The 20,977-nt window shown below is 47.5% G+C and overlaps 1 protein-coding gene across 6 annotated transcripts in view; it reads left to right on the forward strand.

The window, feature by feature from the left end:
- SNX29 (sorting nexin 29) overlaps window positions 1-20,977 on the forward strand; it is a 531,581-nt gene that overhangs the window by 328,437 nt on the left and 182,167 nt on the right. For all 6 annotated transcript variants that reach the window (XM_077906677.1, XM_077906675.1, XM_077906674.1 and 3 more), the window contains exon 16: window positions 9,170-9,286. In XM_077906677.1, the coding sequence (XP_077762803.1) occupies window positions 9,170-9,286 (117 nt within the window). The remainder of the gene's footprint in view (window positions 1-9,169; window positions 9,287-20,977) is intronic.

Consider the following 20,977-nt stretch of genomic DNA (forward strand, 5'->3'; position numbering starts at 1 on the left):
TAGTTGCAGATATCATGTCACTATTTGACAGGTGTTAGGCTGAGAAGGGTGCGATCTGGTTTGGGTTTTGGGGGGGGGGGGCTGTTTGAGCATTAGTTTGGGATTGCGGTGAAGAGCAAGAACAGGGAGCAGGGCTGTCGTGTTTGTCCAGGTGGGAGATGGGGGTGCTTCTGACCCAAGGCTCAGGTGACTGGCGGGAGGAGAGGGAGTGGATCCGAGAGAGGTTAAAGCTCTCGATTGTACAGGGCCTGTGGCACCGGCTGCTTTTGTTGGCACCTGGTTAATAGCAAATAATGGCTATTAGTACGGAGTGCTTAGTGCGTGCCAAGCTCTAAGCTAAACACTTCTTATGTGTTAACTCATTTAAATCTCTAAAAAGCCCTGTGACCTTTACACGGTTACCAACGTCATTTTACGGAGGAGAAACTGAGGCCCAGAGAGGTAAAAGCAATTTGGCCGAAGCCTCTGCTAGGACGGGGATGGGGGTGGGAGGGTGGTCTGGTGACTCCAGGCGCACACCTTGGCCACCACTCCAGGCAGCCTCTCTGCTGATGCTCCAACAGGAGGGTGATAGACGAGGGGACCTGTTGGAGAGCTTTGCAGCTGCATAGTGTCTCTGTGTTGTTCTTGTGTGAATGCATCTTTCAGCAGAGGGCTGGAACTCACGGTTTTGTCCTCCCCCCCCCGTTGCTCATTTGTCTCAACTGCTGGGAAGGTGTTGGCTGCTACTTTATTATCACGGTTTCTATATATGCTTCCTTTGCTCTTTAAGGGCCATTAGCAAAGGCAGCAAAGAAAAGGTGTTATCTGTGCTGTTCGCAGCTGCTGCTCCGTGTGACCTTTCTCTACGGCTCGCCTTGTGTATTCTCCGAAAGGTCACGCATCAGGAGACATGAGGACCAACACTGGGGCCCAGGCCCCAGCAGCGCTGCGCCGGGGCTGTCATAGTTACTGAAACATCTGTTTCTCAGAGGCATCCCATTATTAATTGAGCTGTTGTTAGTTCTGGGTGTTTCTTTTCCCCCATTAAGTCGTAATCCCAGCCAAATGTTATCAAGTGTTACTTCTCTCGAGCCTGGCGGTTCTGAACACGGAGGGGCTCGCTACAGAGGCGATTAAGGGAGGCTTTTTCAGATTGAACTTCTTATCGCTAGGGTTTCCTTACAAGCTTCTACTTACCTGGGTGACCGTGCAGAGCCCACACAGCCCTATCTCGGTGGCACTTGAGGATGGGTCCGTCTCAGGCTTCGGTTGAGTGTGTCACTTGACAGCTTTATGATGTGATGTCGAGGAGGACCAATCCTGAGATTGCAGAGCTGCTGCCTCATTGGAGGGAGCCTGAACAGCTCCTGGGCTCAGCAACAGTAGGCACTCACCCCACCCGAGCCCCCCACCAGCTCAGCAGGATCACAGCGAAAGGTAGCCCGGGAGGAAGGAGGAAACCAGAGAGACTTGGAAGACAGGAGATGTAGGGCTGTGAGCTTTGGGGTTACTGCCCCCCCCCCCCCCCGCCCCGCAGACTGTGACTTTGGACAATTGCTTGCCTTTTCTGAACCTTGGTTTCATCTTCTGTAAAATGGGCAGAGAGCTGTACTTCCCAGGCTTGTTGTATGTGCTAATGTGTAAAGTGCCTGGACCGCTGCCCGCCTCTAGAAAGTGCTCATCATGATTACTGCTCATTCACCAGGATGAGCACCGGGTAGCTACCGGACTCTCTCTCTTGGCTCCTCATGACATACCTGAACGATAAGGGATAGTGTCCTCTTTTGGCAAAGAAGGTAGTATGAATCAGAGATGTGAAATTACGGTCACACAGCAGTGGGTGGACACGGCCTGGATTTGACCTCCATGCTCTCTTGTTTTTTGTGCCCCATCCTGATTTTGAACATCTTCAAGTAATACCTAATAGGCCCTTGGACTGTCTTCATGTTGGAACCTGGTTTCCAAGATGTCTTCACATGAAGCAAAAACCACCTTGCAGAAGCCTCATCCTGGGGCGGCCTGCATGCTCCCAGAATGTCCTCTGCGGTTCTCCTGGGGACTCTGCATTCCACAGTTAGGGCCTGCCCTAGCAGAGGTTCTTGCCTACCCTGGGTGCTCCCTCCTGGACCGCCAGCGCCTCCTGGGGGTGGATGTCTGTGGAACGGCCTGAGGCTGGGCCTCTGGAGGCCCAGAGGGCAGTGGAAGCAGCCAGAGCCCACATGGCTGTCTTCTGCCGCCTGCCGATGACAGCTGTGCTCTGTAGAGTGGATGCTGCCTTTTCTTGGGTGTGTGTGTGCATGTGCGTGCACCCACCATGTGTGTCCGATGGTGCCTTTCCTTCGGAGTGTGTGCATGTGTGCTCGCGTGCGCACCCATGTATGTTCGATGGTGCCCTTTCCTAGGCTGTGTGCCCCCGTGTGTGTGTCAGTACCTTTCCTGACACGTGTGTACAGTAATGTGTACACCTGTGTGCATGTGACAGTGCATTGTCTGGGGTGGGAGGGTAAGTGTGCCGGTGTTGCTTGCCTGGGGGCAGTGCTCTGAGTCCACAAGCCCAGCCTCGTCACCCCTGGGCAGGCCCCATGCTGTTGAGACAGCGGCTCAGCATCCTGGTGATGGTGGGTGGAGAGGGCAGGGTAGAGCGTCTAAAACATAGGCTCAGAACTGAATCTCGGTTCCGGTGCTGCTGGCTCCCTACGTGGCAGTGGGCAAGACGCTCACCCTTTCTGTGACTGTTCCCTCAGCTCTAAGATGAGGAAAAGTAAGAGCATTCTCCTCCTAAGGAGCCCTAGCATCCCATGAGGTACTTCCCGAAGAGATGCTGGAGCAGCCCTAGTGCAGGGTAAGTGAACTGTGACCCTGACTCTTCCTCCCCACAATCACTGTGCAACCCCCCTACCCCCACTATTTCTCATCCTTGGGAGTCTCCTGCCCCCAGCAAAGGAGCAGCCTGGGTTTAGAAGTTGGAGATCCGGTCTAGAGTCGTGGCCCTGGCAGGGCATTAGCTGTCGGCCTTACACAGTGCTCTTGGCCTCTGTCAGCCTGGGCTTCCTCTCACCCCAAACAATCACAGCATTTCCCTTGCTGGGTGATTTACCATCACCTGAAGGGTTGAGTGATGGAAAGAATACAGGCTTTGGAGCCATGATAATTGGGTTCAGATCTCAGCTGTCACTCGTGGACTCTGTGGCCTGAGACTTCCTCAGCCCCTGAGCCTCACCTTCCTCCCCTGGGAAGTGAACCCACTCAGGCATCTATAGGAAAGGGTCAGAGAGGTTGATGGCAGCTATAACTTTTCCAGACCTGTTTCTGGGCTGGCTGTGGATACTCATTATTTTAGTTAACGTTGGTAATTTTCTTAGTTTTCAAGCCCAGATGGACACTGGACAAGAACATAACGTATATCCATCTGAAAGAAGGACAGGTATTGATGGCATTGGTTCTGTTTTATATGTATATATATAACGACTCTTATCTAAAAGGGATTATATTTTGACTTTTTTCATCATTATTCATAATTATTTCTGATAATTAGTAGAAGACATTGTTAAATTTAGCATATGTGTTGTATGTAGATAGGTGCCTTTCAGCCTATTTGGAGTGAAGATCTGGGTTTTTTATTTTTATTTTTTTTAAGAAAATTGCCAATTCATTGCGGACTGACACCTGTGTACAATACAATAAAACCTAGAAAAACCATGGAACTCCTGGATTTCATAGCCATATGAAATTGTGTTAAATATTTGTAGACCTGTACTGTCAACTCCTGTTCTTCCCTTGTTCCAGACTGGTAGCCAGATCCCACAGTCCACGTCTCAGCCCCAGTTCCTGGGCCCCTCTGGGCAGCAGGGCTACAGACCGAGCACACTACTGCATGCACTATACTGCATGTGGCTTGAACTAGTTTTTCTCGGGCTTGGGGCTTTGCTCACCTTAGTGAGAAGTTGGAAGTAAACAGCTGACACGTGGAAAAGCTTCTGTGACATCGCTGTTTTTGCAAATACAGGTTGAAACACTAGTTTTTCTACAATGAGGGACTAGCCCAACTGCAATTCATAGCTCAGGGTGTAAAATGCTTCCCTTTTGTCTTTGCTGGTGGCTCCCAAATCTGGATGGCCAGTGGAATCTTTTTTTTTTTTTTTTTTTTTTCCAGTGGAATCTTTAAAAAGTAGTTCCTTGGGTTTCCCCTCACCCCCCACCCCCGTCAGTTCCTGAGGGTGAGGGCCACAAATCTCTATTTTTCAAAAGCCCTTGAATTGGCTGATGATCGACTTGCTCTGGGAGCCGCTGGGCTACACTGCACTACTTCCCTTCACCCTGTGGGGCACACTCTTCTCCTTAACCCCCGGAGGGCTTGGCTGTGTCCTGTAGCCCAAGGTGGAGTGCGGAGAGCACAGAGGACGGTGGCCATCCCACCCTGTCATCTCCTGATTCCCACACCTTAGTCTCACAGCCTGGCATCTCTGAGCCTTGAGGAAGACAGGCCCAGCCTGCAGGAGGGATGTGAGCGAGGGTCACGTGAGCGGATCGATGGAATTGCCTGGAAAAGGCTCAAAAGCAGGTTAAGACAGATGGGCACTGGCAAGGTGCTCCTCTCTACCTAGATGCAGGTGCAGTGTCCTCATCACAGAGAGAGGGCCTGGATCCCTCCCCGCAGTCTGTGTTGGGGGGACCAAAGAACAGCATGTGCATCTTATAAGACTTACGGTGCGGAGACCTCTAAGTGAATGTTCTCACATAATTTGGGGTATGTGACCAGAAGAGCCTCCATTGCTGTTAAAACTGGGGGCCTGTCTTGGCCCGGTTAATCAGGGAAGTGTCTAATTAGGTAGCCGAGGGGAGGGAGAAGCAGGATTGGCTTGAATGTGATTAGATAAAACATTCCGATATCAAAGGAAATGCCAGAGGTATTTTTTTTTTAATTTATAATTCTTTCGTGATTTGGCAGGTAATTATGATAATTCCTGGGATTTTCACAGACTTAAAAGCTTTTTCACAGCCACCTTATTTTTGGAAATCGTCTTCTCTGATGCTCCAGCTGGAGTGGATTGCTCAGTCTCCCGAAGTTCCAAAGCTATCGTCTTCCAAAGCCCAACTCAAATGTCACCTTCCTGATGACGCTTTCCCCCATCCCTTATGCCAGAGATACCAAGTAGGTGTCATCCACAGGCCAAGTGTCTGATCGGTAGGGGCTGCCTGGGTGCTCCCGTGGGGAAGGAGTGCAGCAGGCGACTAGTGATGTCTGCCAAGGGGCCAGAGGTGGGGAAGAGGAGGTGAGCCCATGTGCTTGGGCATTTAGGTTCCAGCCATTTGGAGCTAAACTGGTGCTCTGGGCACAGGTGCAAGTATAGGGGCTGGATAACTCTGCAACAGATTTGCCAAGTCACCAGGGTGTGGTTTTAAAGGTTTGATAGATGTCGCCAAACAGCCTGTGACTTAGACTTCTTGAATCTTTCTACCATCTTCTCTCCAACCTGAAGGGCAAAACCCAAAGGGTAACTGATGAGCCCATGCACCTTGTTAATCCATGAGGTACCTCTCAAAATGGCCCTGGGCATAGTGAGCGGTGGGGGGTGGGAGGCTGCCCGGCATGTGCCAAGGCTGGTGGGAGAAGTGAGCGAGTCCTGCATGTTCTCTCTGGGGGAGCCCTTCCCTCATGCCCCGTCCTCTTTCCCAGCCGTCCTCTCTTGGCGAGCTCTGTTTATCTGATCTCTGGGGTGTGAACCCCAGGACCTTCCTGCCCCTTCCCCCATAATAAGGCCCGGCACATGGTCAGCAGTTGTGTTGGTGACATTTCCTCACTGGGGGGTGGCGAGCCTCTCTCCACAGCTGAGTTCCTTGGTAAAGCACGTGTGGCCCCTTTGCACCTGGCTTCTGCAGACAGCCCTGTCCTCCATTCCACTGTTATGTGATCAGCCATCCTGTACAACGAGCTCTCCTCCTGAGCAGCGCAGAGCTTGTTAGGTGGGGCTGCTCCTGTCGGTGGCACAGTGGCCCCAGGCAGTAGAGAGGGCATTGAATCCCCGTTTTGTAGGTGAGCGGCTTTAGGCTCCTCACAGTTGAGCCTGGCACCAGAGCACACTCTAAGTGATCAGGTGCAAGCCTGTCTGGCACCAGAATCTGAGCCCTTAACTGCCTGTCTCAGCTGGTCCCCAACCCCCGGCCCCAGCTCCAGTAACCTCTGGGCCTTTGCACCTGCAGTTTCCTCTGCTGGATATGCTTTTCTCCTCCCTGTCTCCGGGTGACCTCCTAGAGCTCAGCACATCTATGGGACATAGAAGACCTACAAGTCTGCGTAATTTTAGATGCTAGGGGGTGAGCAGGTGATGGGGTTAGAGAAAGGCTGATCCTGAGCCTGAGGGTTTTATTCATCCTTTGGGCAGTGGGAAGCCAGGAAGGTTTTAAACATCATCAGGTGAGAAAATCCGATGTTGCTTTGGGAAGAGCATTCTGGTCTGCTTAGCCAAGAAGGGACTGAAGGGCAGCTAGTGTCTGTCCCATCCCCTGCAAGTCCATGGCTGCTGAAAATAAAGACTGGGCAGGCAAGACCAGAAGTGCCCTCAGAGCCTCATAGAAACTCCAGCAGGCGGTGGCTGTGCTGCTGTCTTTTGTTTCTATGATCTCCGCTGCTTTTCTGAGGCTCTCGGAGTCTTGAATCCATTTCTAGTCGCACTAGACTTGGAAAGAGTTATTCAAGGAACAGTAAGCTCAGCATGGTTTATGTAAGATCAAAGCTGTTGGTCTCAGTGGCTGCATGTGGGGATATCTAATCTAGAAATTCGGAGTTTCAGAGCTTAGCTTAGTAACAATGAACATTGCAGTTTTAATGATTGGTCAAAATTATTTTATCGGTTTGTCTCCTCAGTTCTACTGGATCTCCTCCACCCCTACACCCTCACCCCCCTTCCCTCGTGAAATGAAAGCTTTGTCTGACGTGGTCAAGTCACTCTTCTGGCTGCAAGAGAGAACCGGGGTTTTGACAGCTCGTGATAAATACTGTTGCGAGCTGGGATGTTTCGATGTTTTATGCATTTATGGAAAATTGTTTTTAACACTCTGGCTCCCCCTGTAAAACAAAGCAAAACAAAGACAAAGTAAAACCCCGTTTTGCTCTGGAAATGCCGGTGGCATTTATTTAAAGCTCTGTTTTGTGGGGGCATGTTAGCAGGTATTTAGCAGTAATATTGGCAAGCTGTGTGTTTCCTGCTTACTGTGTGGTAAATGGATCCTCCGCCCTGAGGAAGCTCATGGAGGATTTATGTGATTTCTTGTGTGGAGGATCCGCACAGGCATTATTAGCAATTGGTTATTTGTTTGTGAAAGGCCAAAAGAAGATCGTCTTAAGCTTTTTCTATACAAAAGGAATAACGCAACTGGGAAATATTCATTTTAGGTCTGTACAAAAAGAAGCTGGTTAAAGGCTCCCTGACTTATCTCCCGGTGTTAATTGCATGGTACTTGCAATGTCTTTTGTGTCATTCTCACTTCGCATCTCACCCTGGTTTGAAAGAAGGTGGGCACTTAAGTGACAGGGAGTTGCCACGAACAGGGTTGGGGATTCACGGAGCAAGTTGAAGGAAGCATCAGGATTTGATTGGGAGCCCGGTGCATTTTATGTTGACTGCCTTTAGTTTCAGGTGAAGAATTTTAATTCTTTTACAGAGCCCAAGTGGTTATACCCACTGATTAATGGAAGAGTGTTCATTATCAGCAAACTAAAAAGTAAGGGAAAATAGAAATAATGGGAAGAAAATATGCCCCTTGACTAATGTTAATGTCTTGTTTATTTCCTTTTATGCTTTTTAGCCTTTTACCTTTTATATAACAACATATCCCCCCCCCCCCAAAAAAAAAGAATGAAAGAAAAGAGGATGGCCCCTCTTTTTAGTTCTCCTGAGACATTGAGACTTAGGTAAATGATCTTTTCTTTTCCCACAAAACGTCTCCCTATATCCCTTCTTGATTCTGACAGTATGTTTTACATTTTACGTATAGTATTTACGTATACTATATTACGTATAGTATCAACGGTCTGATATTTTTTGTCTTAAATAGAACATGCTTTGTGCCTGGCTGAAATCTGTGGTGTACAGGACGGGTGATCTTGGGAAAATCAGGGGGATGGGGATGGGGGAGGGTCTATTGACCTCTGAATTCTCGAGGGATTCTCTTTAAGATGGTTGTAAGATTCTTCTCTGAAGGTTCCTAAAGAGCATGACATCTCACATTTCCCTGAACTGCTCAAATAATTGTAGTTGAATTTGATTTTAAGCCCCAATATGATCGCTCAGTAATCAGAAAAATTACTCTCTGTTTTGACCACAGGATATCATTGTGCTTTTTGTAAGTTAATAGCTGGAAAGACACGTGGTTCATTCTGTACATCAGTCATAGACTACTTTAGGGGAACCTCTTTTTATTTTTTGGGAATGAGCCAAGGGTATTGAATAAACATGCACAAGTTCAGGGGCTCATGGCAGGCCTGAATGGGCTGCATGTGGGCACAGTGTACATGGTGGAATGGTGGCACGTGGCCCAGTGGTCAAGAGCCAGGGCCCCAGAGTCAGTCCTTTGTTAGCGGTATGACCTTGAGCTGCTGCTCCTCTGTGACATCGTTGCCCTTCTGAGAGGCAGAAATAATACCTGCCTCACAGAGCCAGCATCACGAAGATGCAAGGAGCTCACGGAAAGGATTTCCCTAGCATAAGTCAAGTGGTGACTGAGAGGTAGTGGTGTCTCTGCTGTGGTGTCAGTCACTGTCACTGTCACCATCGCCATAAGACTTTGGTTCTGTTTTCTTGGTTTTCAGAACCAAGACCCTGATGAACAGAAGTGGTCAGTTATTTCAACTGTGCCCTAAGCGGGGTCATTCTTGGCAGGCACAGCTCTAGATGAGGAAGAAAGTGTCCATGAAGGATAAAAACCTAAGGCCCTGATAGAGCACTTTCGTGCCTGTAAACTGTGGACTATTGCTTCTGTAGCATTGACATCAACTAGGTCACAGGTGCGTTTGACTTACAGGTGCATTTGCACAGTTCATAGGTAAGTGGTGTTCTGTCTCCCACCCCCACAACCTCCCGGTTGCCTTGCCAGCAAGTGGCAGCCCCAGAAAAGGTGGGACCAGGGACTGGGGGTGGAGCATGGGTCTGCCCTCTGAGCCTCACCCTTGGGTGCTTGTGTGTTCCAGGTGGCGGAGATGCACGGTGAGCTGATTGAATTCAACGAACGCCTGCACAGGGCTCTGGTGGCCAAGGATGCCCTCGTGTCCCAGATGAGGCAGGAACTCATTGACCTGCGGGGACCGGTGAGTGCTCCCACCTGGGAAGGTCTCAGCCTCGCTCTTCTGCTTGCCTTGTCTGTCTCGCAGCCTCTGCTGCCCACAGCCACCTTGTTCAGTTTGTTCATCCTTGGCAATGGCGAGGGTATAGAAGAGTACAGGGACTGAGAGAGCGAGTGCTCGTGTACCCACCGTCCAGCTTTCATGTGCATTGACCTTTCCTACACTTGGGTTTGCTTCGGGTGGGAAGGGGTGGAATAAACACACGATACCGAGTCTATTTGAAGTCTCCCCTTTGCAACATTTTCTGCCCCCACACCCCATAATCAATATTCTGCAATTGGTGTATAGCCCTGTCTTTCCTGTTTTTACACTTTGCCACGTAAATTTACATGAGCAACAAACAGTCGTGGGTTTTGTGTAACTTTTACCTACGTGATGTTACCTGTATGTATCTCTTTGCCCCTTGTTTTTTGTTTGTCTTTAATTCAATATTGTGGTTTGGGGCGTATCTCACACAGATCTAGTATAGGAATTTAAAACTGTGACCCTCTTGATACTTTGGGCCACTTAGGGTGGTCCCCACATAGCTGTGGTTCCACCTGCCAGGATCTGGAAGCAGATGACCCTCTTTCTGATGAGTTGTCAGAAGGTCATTGGTAGCTGGATGCTACATACAACACCTCCATCACTCACCTCCTTCATCTCATCACGTAGGCATTGTTTCATCTTCACGTCATCATGAGGAAGAAGGGAGAATAGAGGCCAATAAGATATTTTGAGAGAGAGGCTGCACTCAAATCTTCTATTATAGGGTATTGTTAAAATTGTTCTGTTACATGCTGTTGTTGCTAATCTCTTAGATGCAGAATTTGTAAATTAAACTTTGTCATAGGTGTCACAGGGAAAAGCAGAGTATATGTAGGGTTTAGTACTGTCCACAGCTCAGACATCCAGTGTGAGCATCTTGGAATATATCCCCCACAGATAAGGGGGATGATTATAATTACTTGTTCTGGGGACCGTCCTGTGCATCATAGGATGTTTAGCAGCACCCCTGATTTCTACCCACTAGGGGCCAGTAGCACCCCACCCCATCACAATATCCAAGAATGCCTCCAGACATTGCCAGACATTCCCTGAGGGGTGGGGGCCAAACCACCTTGGTTGAGGGGCCCTGGTCGGGTTCATTCACTTCCTTGACTCTTGAGTTCTCTCTTGCACGAAGTACCATGATAATTTTAATCCAGTTTCACTTTAATGCATAGTTAGGTTGTTTGCATTATTTTGCTATCATAAACTGCGATGCTGAGAGCATTTCTTCCTTTAGTACATGTTTGTAATAGCATCTTCATTTCAAAGCTTTATCGTGTCCAATGTTAGATGCTCACAGATTAAAGAATCTCTTGTATCCTCATCAAGTAGAACTGTCCTCAGTGGTACTCGGTCTTGTTTAAAGTTAGCCGCACCCATCTCCCTTCTCTATTATTTTGAATCAGATACTAGGTGTTACTTCATCTCTAGACCTCTTTGTATAGATCTTTTAAAAAAAAAAAAAGGAAACCATAAATATAATATTGTCATCCCTCCATAACCCTTGATTTCTGTATAGACACTAGGATCCACATGAGATCTCTGTGTTGTCATTGGTTACATCTGTGTGTTTATTTATTATTCTTTTAATGTAGTTGTTTTGACTTTAGTGAAATATAAGCTGAAATGTACCATCTTAGCTAGTTTTCAGCATGGCTGGTGTGGTGTAGGTATGTGGACATTGTTGTGTAACCCTCACTGCCACCCATCTCCTGAGACTTGTCCTCTTCCCCAGCTGAAGCTCTGTCCCGTTAAACCTTGGTGCCCCATTGCTCCCTCCTCCAGCCCCCGCCTACCACCATCCCACTCTCTTTGTCCTTAAATTGAACTTCTTGCTGATGAATCTTCCTTCACCTCTCTTTCCTTTCTCTTCCTTAACCTGTATTTGTGGAAGACCCTGAGTCGTGTCACCACTTGAAACTGGCTGATGGCACCTCTGCCATGATCTTCTCTGTGCCTCTCTGTTGCTTATATTTTCTTGAATTGGCACTTGGGTCTGGGGGCTGGGATGTAGGTGTAATTTTTCTGCAAACATTGCTGTCACTGGGGCCATGTGTTTGGTCAGGAGACACACATAGTCTGCCTGTCTCTCTTCGATCCTGGTGGACCTTTATTAGCACTTCCTACGTCCACTATACATAGCAGTGTTTCCCTGAGACCCGTGCCTCAGGGCAAACTTGCTGAGTTGGGTGGTACTTTAAACACCAATGAGTTTTACTTTTTTTTTTTTTTTTTTTTAAATACCTGTTTACAATCCCTCTGTGAGTGTGCAGGAGTGTGCTGACACTTTGACATCTCTACCAACACTCCCGGGCCTGAGGTGGGTTTTAACTGGTGTTTTTCTTTTTAAAATTTATTTATTCATGAGAGACATACAGAAAGAGAGAGACAAAGACACAGGCAGAGGGAGAAGCAGGCTCCATGCAGGGAGCCTGATGTGGGACTCGATCCTGAGACTCCAGGATCAGGCCCTGGGCCGAAGGCAGGCGCTAAACTGCTGAGCCACCCAGGGATCCCCAACTGGTGTTTTTCTGATCGTGAGTGAAGTGGACCATCTTGCTATTGACTAGCTCATATATTGTTTCCATTTCTGTGACTTGGAGCCCGTGCCCATTTCCTGTTGGGTTGTGTGTGTTTTCTTGCTAATTTCTAGCAGTTCTTGTGTCTTTTCAGTTACACATGTTGTGAATATTCCCTCCTGGCCTATGGTTTACTCATGAGCTTTTAATAAAAGTGGAAAATTTTAAGTCTCTGGAAAAGGGAGAATCATTTAATGAGACTCCATCACTCAGCTCTGGCAATAATCAACTCAGGGTTGTTCTCAACTCATTCTTACTCAATTCAGCCCCTTCCCAACTCAGATTATTTGGATGCATATCCAAGTCATGATATTACTTCAGTCACAAATAATTCAGTATTTATCACTAAAAGATATTTACAATACCATCATCATACCTAAAAAAATTAATGATAATTCCTCAAATGTCCAGTCAGTGTTCAGTGTTCTCCAGTTAACCTTAGATATATTTTTAAAATTTATTTGCTTTAACCGAATCCCAGTGTGGTACAAACATTGCAGTTGGGGGATAGATATTTTTAGTTCAGTATTTCTCTCCCCTCCCCTACTCCACCCCTGCCTTTTGTTGTTATTATTGAAAAGCCTGGCATTTTTAACCGTCTCCTATTTATGATTTTGTTGATTGCAGCCCCATGGTGATCCTTACCATGTTCCTCTGTCCCCTGCCTTTCCTTTGAATTGGTCCTTAGTTGTAAAGTCTGAATGAATTTCAGCTTTTTTTTTTTTTTTTTTTTTGACACCTTGCCCTTACAGGTGGTGGTATAGTACTTCCATCTGAGGGCACTTGAGCATTGATCTGGAAAGGTGCTGCTGGAGGTGCCACTGGACACCAGACCCTGTTTATTTATATGATGCCAGCATGTGAATGTTACCTCCTGTGCTTAAAGCCCCGTAGAGCAGTCCTTGATTGGGTTGGTTTTCCTCACTCCTTGCATGTCCAAGATGTGTACAAGGTCTTTGTGGATTTCTTTCATTAGGGAGATACATGTTTTCCTAAGCGAGAAACACATTTAGTAGGTACCTATTGTGTATTAAAGAGCCCTTTGTGGGAGGTGATTTCATCTTTGTTTTATAGGTTGACTGAGGCTCAGCGAGGTCCCCAAATCTTTCTATATCATGGACCTAGATTCAAACTCTGACTTAATCCACAAAGTCTGTTTTCTTTCTCATGCTCCAACTTTGGGGAGTTAGGAAGAACAGATGTGGATGGGTTCCCTTGTGTTACCCATTGCCCTTCCAAGCAAAGTTCCATGGGTCCCTTTGTGTGTACTTCCTGGTTGTGTCCCACATTAAAGACTTGGGCAGCATAGCTTCTCATTTTATTGCTATCTGTGGCCCCATAGCTGAGAAAGGACAGTGGGGTTGCAGGAATGGGGAACTCCCTGTGCTGACTTGTATTTCAGAGTGTGAGCAGAACTGGTGTGGGGAGCAGACAAGTGGCTCCCATGTCCCTGCATCCTGGCATACTTCAAGGCCCACCTTACTAGAACAGGACTTGATAGCAGATGAGGACCAAGGAGTGGTCCCATTCCTTAGAATGGGTTCATTTTGGATCCCAGAGGAATGCCTGTGTGTCCTCAATGCTGAAGGAAAGATAAGTCACTCCTGTCACTGCAGGTACATTTTCCGAGAGTGCCTTCAGTGTATTATTCTCTTTATGGATGATGAAAACAATGAGCCAGCTGGTCTAAGTCAATTCTGATTTTAATAAGATAATATTTATTTATTGAGTATTGTTGCTGCTGTCTTTGAGGCGTAGTGATTCCTGTGGTAGGTGTCAAGTTAATGTGGGGTGGCTTACTGAGTGAAGAAATGGGCAAATGAGTGAAAATCACAGGTAGGAGATGGTGGAGTCCAGACTGTCTTCGGGCCCCTTTGACATGCACGCCCCCCTTCTCTGTGCCAGGACATGCTCCTTTTTGTTTCAAATCTGAATGCCCCATGGGGCAGTGACATCCGTTCTCACAGAGGAGACCCTGACTGTCAGGGGGTGCTTTCCTGGGGTGTGTGTGTGTGCAGGTTGTGATGGCCAGAGATGGGGGAGAGGAAAGTGGGTGTTAAGGGGCCTGCAGGCTGTGGGAACGGCTGGCCATTTGGGCAGTGACCCCCCAGAGGACACTTTGGCCTTGTTATCATTGCCTCAGGCCTGCTCCAGAGTCAGACAGCAAGGGCCAAAGGAAGGAGGAAATCTGAAGCTCAGTTTCAGTTCTGGAGGCTTCTCTTCCTTTGTGAGAAGCATCTGTTTATGGAATCTCTGCCTCTTCTCTCTTCGTTTCCAGTGGGCCTGGCTCCCTGCTGCCCCTGGATTAGACTGCCTCCCACACCACTGCAGTGTTCTAGGGCCTCAAGGGCACCGGTTTTTGCTTTATCTGGAAACCATCCCAATTTGCTCTTCCAAGTGGGGAGTAACATGGCATCTCTGGGCCGCTTAGCGAGAGACTTGCCAGTAAAACCACTCAGTGGTGGGAATGTGGCAGGGGCCTGAGCATTTTCATCTCTGAATTCCCAGTGCCTGGCACCACAGCGCACATAGTAGGTACTCTGTAAAGGTTCGCTGTGCGACAACTTCATTTGCACAGAGCCTGGGAGGAGTGCATGGACCAAATAATTTTTTTTTTTTTTTTTTTTTTTTTTTTAAGATAAGAGCAGGGACATTGTTTGCTCTCGGTGACAGACTTTTAAGCCAAGTCACTTATTTTAAGAATGAGTTTGGGATTAGGGGTTGAAGTTTTTTCATTTTCTTTTTTTTGAATGTAAGTATTTTTAGGACTCTGCTCATTATTCTTTGTCCCCCTCTGGTATAAGATGTGAATGAATGCCGGAGTTTTTTCTTTCTTTCTTTTTTTTCCTTTAGCGGGGATTTGATTACAGCCCTGAGAATTCTCTGGGAGAACAGCTCCTGTTTTGAATAATAAATGGAGACAGAGAAATAGAACCTTGTAAGACTGTAAGGCGTGGAGGTCAATTAAAGTCCCCAGTGGGGAGAGCTGAAGGCTAAGCGACTCATTACCTGCGAGTTTGTTCCGCTCTCGGGAAGCAAACTTGGTCTCACTTTACATAATTGAATCTGGATTCCTCTTTTTTTCTGCCCCTGTGGTGGGTCTCTGTTTCTGTCCCAAGCACCCTTTAATTAGATCCCCTCTCCTGAGGAGGGTCTGACTCGAGGCCTGTAAAATCACTGCCCTGCCCTGACTCAGCATTTGCCCCTGTGGCTTGCTTGCCCACAGCATCACTGCACTCTTACTTGCCCCCCAACCTTCCCGCCCCATTAGCCATGGTCAGTTGGTGCTTGATGTTGGTGTCCGTTCCTATCTTCCCCCCTCTGAGCACAGCCCTATGTGATGGATTGATTAGATCCAGGTTTCGGCTGAGCTAACGGAGGTGCAGAGAGATTTTGTGACTCAGCCCAGGGCATGCAGCTTCACGGTAGCAACAAATGTGGACCGAGTCCTTTCTCATTTTTTAAATACCATGCCGCTTATGCTTTCATTTTTTTTTTAACTTTTTTTCTTTTTTTCATTTCAAGCCAAATGTAGTGTCTATTGTGCTCTAGGCCAACACACTGGGTGGTTTCAAAGACTCCCATTCCTCTGTGGTGAAGCTCTCACACCTTCCCACTCCCTACCTGCAAAATGAATCTCTCCCTTTCTTGTCTCCCCATCTCACTTTGTACATCAGAGTGGTTTCTTTTTTTAAGCATACTAATCAGTTCTTCCTGATAGCAAAAGGGCTCTTTTGGAAACTCCAAATCTGGAGAAGGCAGTTTCCCAAAAAGCAGAACAGTGATTCAAAGGGTGTGTAAAGGTGGTGTCTCTAGAAAAGGGGAAGCATGGTGATGGAATAATCTGGAAAATCATTAGACCAGAGTGTGTTCGACAAGCTCTCCTTTGCTGTAGCACTTCTCACTTTTGCCTCGTAGCTCTCCAAACGAGGTAGAGAGAACCATGCAATATACGCATTATTTCCTAAAATTAATTCCCCAAGGAGCATCTTTTCTAAGATGTTTTTGGAGGAACGCATTTGGGAAACTTAGGGCCAAGTTACCCACGCACTGGCTGGCAGGGAGCTCACGGAAGCCTCATTTGTCTCCTGGGCCTGCCCTGGCACACCATCCGCGGGAGCTGGAGGGGGCAGGGGGTGAGGCCGTGTGGCTGCGGGGTGCAGCGGGCTGGCTCCGACTGGCCTTCTGCTTGGCCCCAGCTCGCTGGGGCCTCGGTCATCTGGGCAGCACTGTGCCCCGGGCACTCGGGCCTCTTACCCAGTGGCTGCCAGAGAGCAGGTGGTCCTCCTCTCATGTGTTCGCTTCTCTCCTGCTCTGTTTGGTTTGTTCTTCAGTCTCTGTTTCTCCTCCTGTCCCTTGTGCTTCTCGCTTGTCCTCTCCCCTGTATCTACCTCCCTTCCTGCTCCTCTAGCTCCTTCTCTGCTCCTTCCTTTGTCCCTCGGCCTCTACCCGTCTTCATCTGTGGCTCTCTTTCTCTGCCACTTCCTGCGTGTGCCTTGGTCTCCAGCTGCCTGCCTGTCTCTTGCCCGTGCCTGAGCCTTTCTCTGCAGCTGGCCCTGTCTCTCTCCTCCCCGCTCCTTCCCACCTTCTCTCCTTCCGTGAGCATTTGCGTTGCTATGTGGCGTGAAGATGCTCACTGTTCGACAAACTCACATCCCTTCTATTTCCTCTTCCTCGTCTGACTGGTGTGTTTTGCACCAGGCCCCCATGAAGTGGCTTAGGATCCAGTTCCCTGAATGCCTTTGTGGACTCTCCCCTCTTGGCCACTCCCCTCCTGAGCCCTGCGCCCTAGTCTGGCTTTCCACAGCACTTGGTGCTGCGGCCTTTGTCTCACTGTCTTAACACTTTTGTGTTGAACTTTGTTTCCCTTGCAGACTGATCACTTCCCTGAGACGGGGCTCCATGTTCATGTCCCTCTTCTTGGGCCGGGCCCACAGTGTCCCTCATGGAGCCTCTGATGCGGTATCCATGGTAACACTCTGTTAACCAGGATACTTGATTATCCATTAAGGTGCCTTCCTGGTTTCTACCAGATAACAGATTTGCTGTTAATCCTTGCTCTAAGCTGCTTGGTGTTTCCACGGGATACCTTCTTCTACTGTTGAAATGACTGAGCTAGTGGTGGGAGAGGAAGACAAGTAATTTAAAATTCAGGGGTGAGGTGGAAGGAGGAAAAAGAACCTCATCCCAAGTTTTTTTTAATATGGCTCACTTTGAAATGAAATGCTTCCTGGGACTTTCTTGGTATCGTTAAAGCCTTCAGAGGGAGTGATCTCATTTGGGGGCTGATGCTATTTAAGTAGAGAAGCTTAATAAGAAATATATTTTTCAGCTGGGTGACACTTGCAGAATATCTAATGATCAAGTACCAAATTGTCTGCGGCCCCACAGCAGCTCTAAACATCGTGTTCCAAATTATAAGAGGCTTTTAAATTCAGTACTTGGACCATCAGTGTTTTAATCGTCTACCGTCTTGAAGGAGATTATTTTTAAAAGTGCCATTTAAGAGAGGCTACTAAAAATATGTCTCACATAGAGGCTTAGCTTAGAAATGTTAGTTTTTGACACAAAATCATCCAGAAAGATGCTTGCAGAACCCGCTTTAGACCTCTCTGTGTCCCAGAATAAAAGCCCCTCTGGAGTCCAGCATCTTATTCTGTCCAGAGGCAAATACCCTGAGTGATCACATGCACTTTGCTGGTAAAGCAGAGCGTTCTCCAAATTGCCAGTCTGCCTCCCCACTGTGCCTGGGTTAAACTCTTGTCCCTGGTTTATGCCTGGCTTGCTCCTTACCATGGGTAGGTGGGTTTCATGGGAGAGCCCCGAGGGGCTACAGTTTACGGCTCGAGTGGGCAGCGCCTGGCTACCCAGGGCTTATTATGGGTGCAGAACTTTGAAAATACATTTTCATGAGGATGAGAGCTTTGTGTCTGCTGGCAAATGCAGCATGTGCAAGCTTTGCCCCAAAGCGAGTCTCATATTGATGCAAATAGGAAACACTGGCAAGGTACGGAATAGTCCAGATTTATACACCTGGTGCTCCGTAATGATTTCAGCTGTGCATTGAGCAAGGAATTTGCTGCACTGGCTGCGACTGCCTATCGGTCTCTCATGTTTTGTGTGACTGTCTCATGCAGCGCTTGGGCACATTGTGGGGATGTGGTGGATGTGGAAGGTGTGGGCTCTGCCCTTGCAGAGGTCAAAGACTAGAATCTGTTTTATGTGGCTTGATGTGGCTTGCATCTCTCTGGTTTGGCTGCTTTGTAATTTGGTTGGAGATATAAAGGTCTACATGGGGGTAACTCTGACACCTGTCCTGCCACTGATTCTGAAGAAATAGAAGCCAAGATCACGAGGCGGCTTTTGACCACCCATCTTACCGATTCTCTCTTCCCCAGCATAGCTTCGTGAACGGCTCCTTTGAGTTGGCTGCCCACAGTGCCACCAGCCCCACCAGCCAAATTGGCAAGCAGTGGCAGCCAAGATGCTCTTGTGCTCAGAGCCCCTGTGCCCCCTTTTATGTGCCACCAAGTCCTTCCTGAAATGAGCCTATTGTTTGTTTGTTTTCATCTGACCCAGATGCTCACATTCGCATGAACCAAAATCCCATGCTCAACACACACACATTATTGGTGCCAGCAAGGCCCACTGTTATTTATGCAATAAGGTAGCTATGATCTCACTCTGCCTTCTGTGGAAGCTGCTCCCACACTACACCCCTGCCTCCCCCAAGGGTAGCAACCTCAAGACCCTGGGTTGCTTTGCTCCTGACCATTGTGTGTTTTATTGGCATGTAGGTTTCCCTACATAGGGATGTCATTAGCTTGGTAGAGGGGTTCCTGTGATTAGGATACTGTAAAGGTTGCTCTGGGCTAGGACCTGTGCCCCACATGGTCAGACTGCAGTGCTGTCTGGACTCATTTTTGTCATCTTCAAAATGTGGATAGTCCCAACCTGCTCCATTCTGTCACCACCATGTCTTCTAAGCCTTTCTGACCAAGACACATCCATTAAATGCCAACTTATTCTGTTTCTGCTAAATTAACCCAGTATTTCTAAGTATACATGACCACATGGTAGTACTTATACAAACTCTATAACTAGATACATTATATGTACTTATTCCTTAATTTAATAAATTTTTCTCTGTGATAATAGAGCTCCCTTCTGATTAGTTCTATCTTTCCTACTAATTGCATATAACTTTCTTCATGTTTGTTAGGTTTCTTCCTAGTATTTATAATCTTTTTTTTTTTTTAAGGCCTATCTCTACTTCTCCTCTTCTGGCCTGTCATAAACTGAGGGCTGCTGTGTTGGGCAGTGAGCAGTTTTAGCAGAATGGCATGTAGACCTCAAAATAACCTAGCAGTTTGCTCTGGAAGCTTTCCCCATCCTCTTTAAGTGCATTTATGTTTTTTCCAGTAAAAAGGAAAAATGCTGTTTTTGTTCTGTGTTTCATGGATGTTGAGTCCCTGGCCGGTTGGTTTATGGGATCCAGAGTAGATTATGCCTAGATATGTTGTGGTTAGATTGGAACAGATGCATCTTGGTAAAGGGATCCCTGATTAATTTGATAAAACCAAACTATTGGTTCCCTTGATCTGTTCTTTTGGAAATGACCTCTTCCTGAAGGATGGGTGCCATCTTGGAATTGCCCATCAGGTTCTTGGCCCTTTTGCCCATGGTAACTGCAGAGTGGCTGCTCCTATTTTTGAGGAAAATTATTTTATTGACTAAGATTCAGATTGTTATCTACCAGATACTCAAAAACTGGGGAGTTTGTCCATACCAAGATGGGTGATTGTGCTTTGAGGTATGCCTAGTGGTGTCAGCTGGGCAGTTGGGATCTGACTTGACCAAGGTTTCTGATAATAAAATTGGAAAAACCTAGGTCCCCTTTCTCCTGGGAAAGAGGCTCTCCTTTTGCTTTCCTGGAGCATCACGGCCTTTGGCAGGATGAGTGTGTCACCTCTGTAGGAAATCACTCCCTCCCACTACTGCAAGGCCCACAGCCATCTGTTGCCCCCAGTGCCTTGATACAGTGCCGGTGTTTCTTCTAGGCTTGTTGGAAAGAGAATCGGGCAGATGCTGGAGCAGCACCTGACTCACACCGTCTTGCTAACCTCTTACTGCTGGCTCTGGGGTCACAAGGTTCTGCTGCCCCTTCCATTTGCTGTTGCTCTTCATACTGTGGGCAGTGCCTTGCTTCTCTGCCTTTTGTCTTTCAGGAGACATGTTTCAAGCTTTTTTCTAAGTTGTGTAAACAAAAATACATTTTTGGAATTAATTATATATAAACTGTATATTGAACAGAGTAAAAAAATACACGTCCCTCCCCTAGAGATTGCTCCTACGAAGAGGTTTGGTATCTATCCTTCCCATACACTCTTGTGTTCCCATAAACTTCACTTTTTTTTTTTTTTAGAGAGATTTATTTATGTATTCATGAGAGACATTCAGAGCAGATACACAGGTGGAGGGAGAGGCAGGCTCCCCATGGGGAACTCAACACGGGACTTGATCCCAGGACCCTGGGATCACAACCTGAGCCAAAGGCAGATGCTTAACCACTGAGCCACCCAGGCATCCCTACTTTATGATTTTTAACAGCTGGTTGAGTCTTGGCTTTCTCCATTCATAAGCATGAGTTGGCATCTCCTTCCCTCCTGCTCTTCCGCATCTTTCCTAGCCCTCGAAGTCCAGCTTGTTTCCCAGCCCCTTGTGGCCCTGTCAGTACTGAGTTATTTTTATTTGTGACTTCCTCTGCATTCCTATAATCCTCCTTTCCTCACTGGGCTACCCATTTTGTCTGCTTTTCTTATGCCATCCTTTGTTTATGAATTTGTTCTGTTGAGCTCTACCTAGTTAAGTCTTTCTGCTGGACACCCATTCATTCTGCAGTGGAGGGGACGCAGAGATATGTTCACACATAATTGTGATGGAGGAGGATTATGTGTGATGGTTGGTTCTCGAGACACATTTGTTGAGTAAATGCATTAACAAACAAGAGATGGAATTGTGTGGGATGGGTGTAATGGTAGCACAG

This window comes from Canis aureus, chromosome 8, assembly GCF_053574225.1.
Source record: "Canis aureus isolate CA01 chromosome 8, VMU_Caureus_v.1.0, whole genome shotgun sequence".
Lineage (NCBI taxonomy): Eukaryota > Metazoa > Chordata > Mammalia > Carnivora > Canidae > Canis > Canis aureus.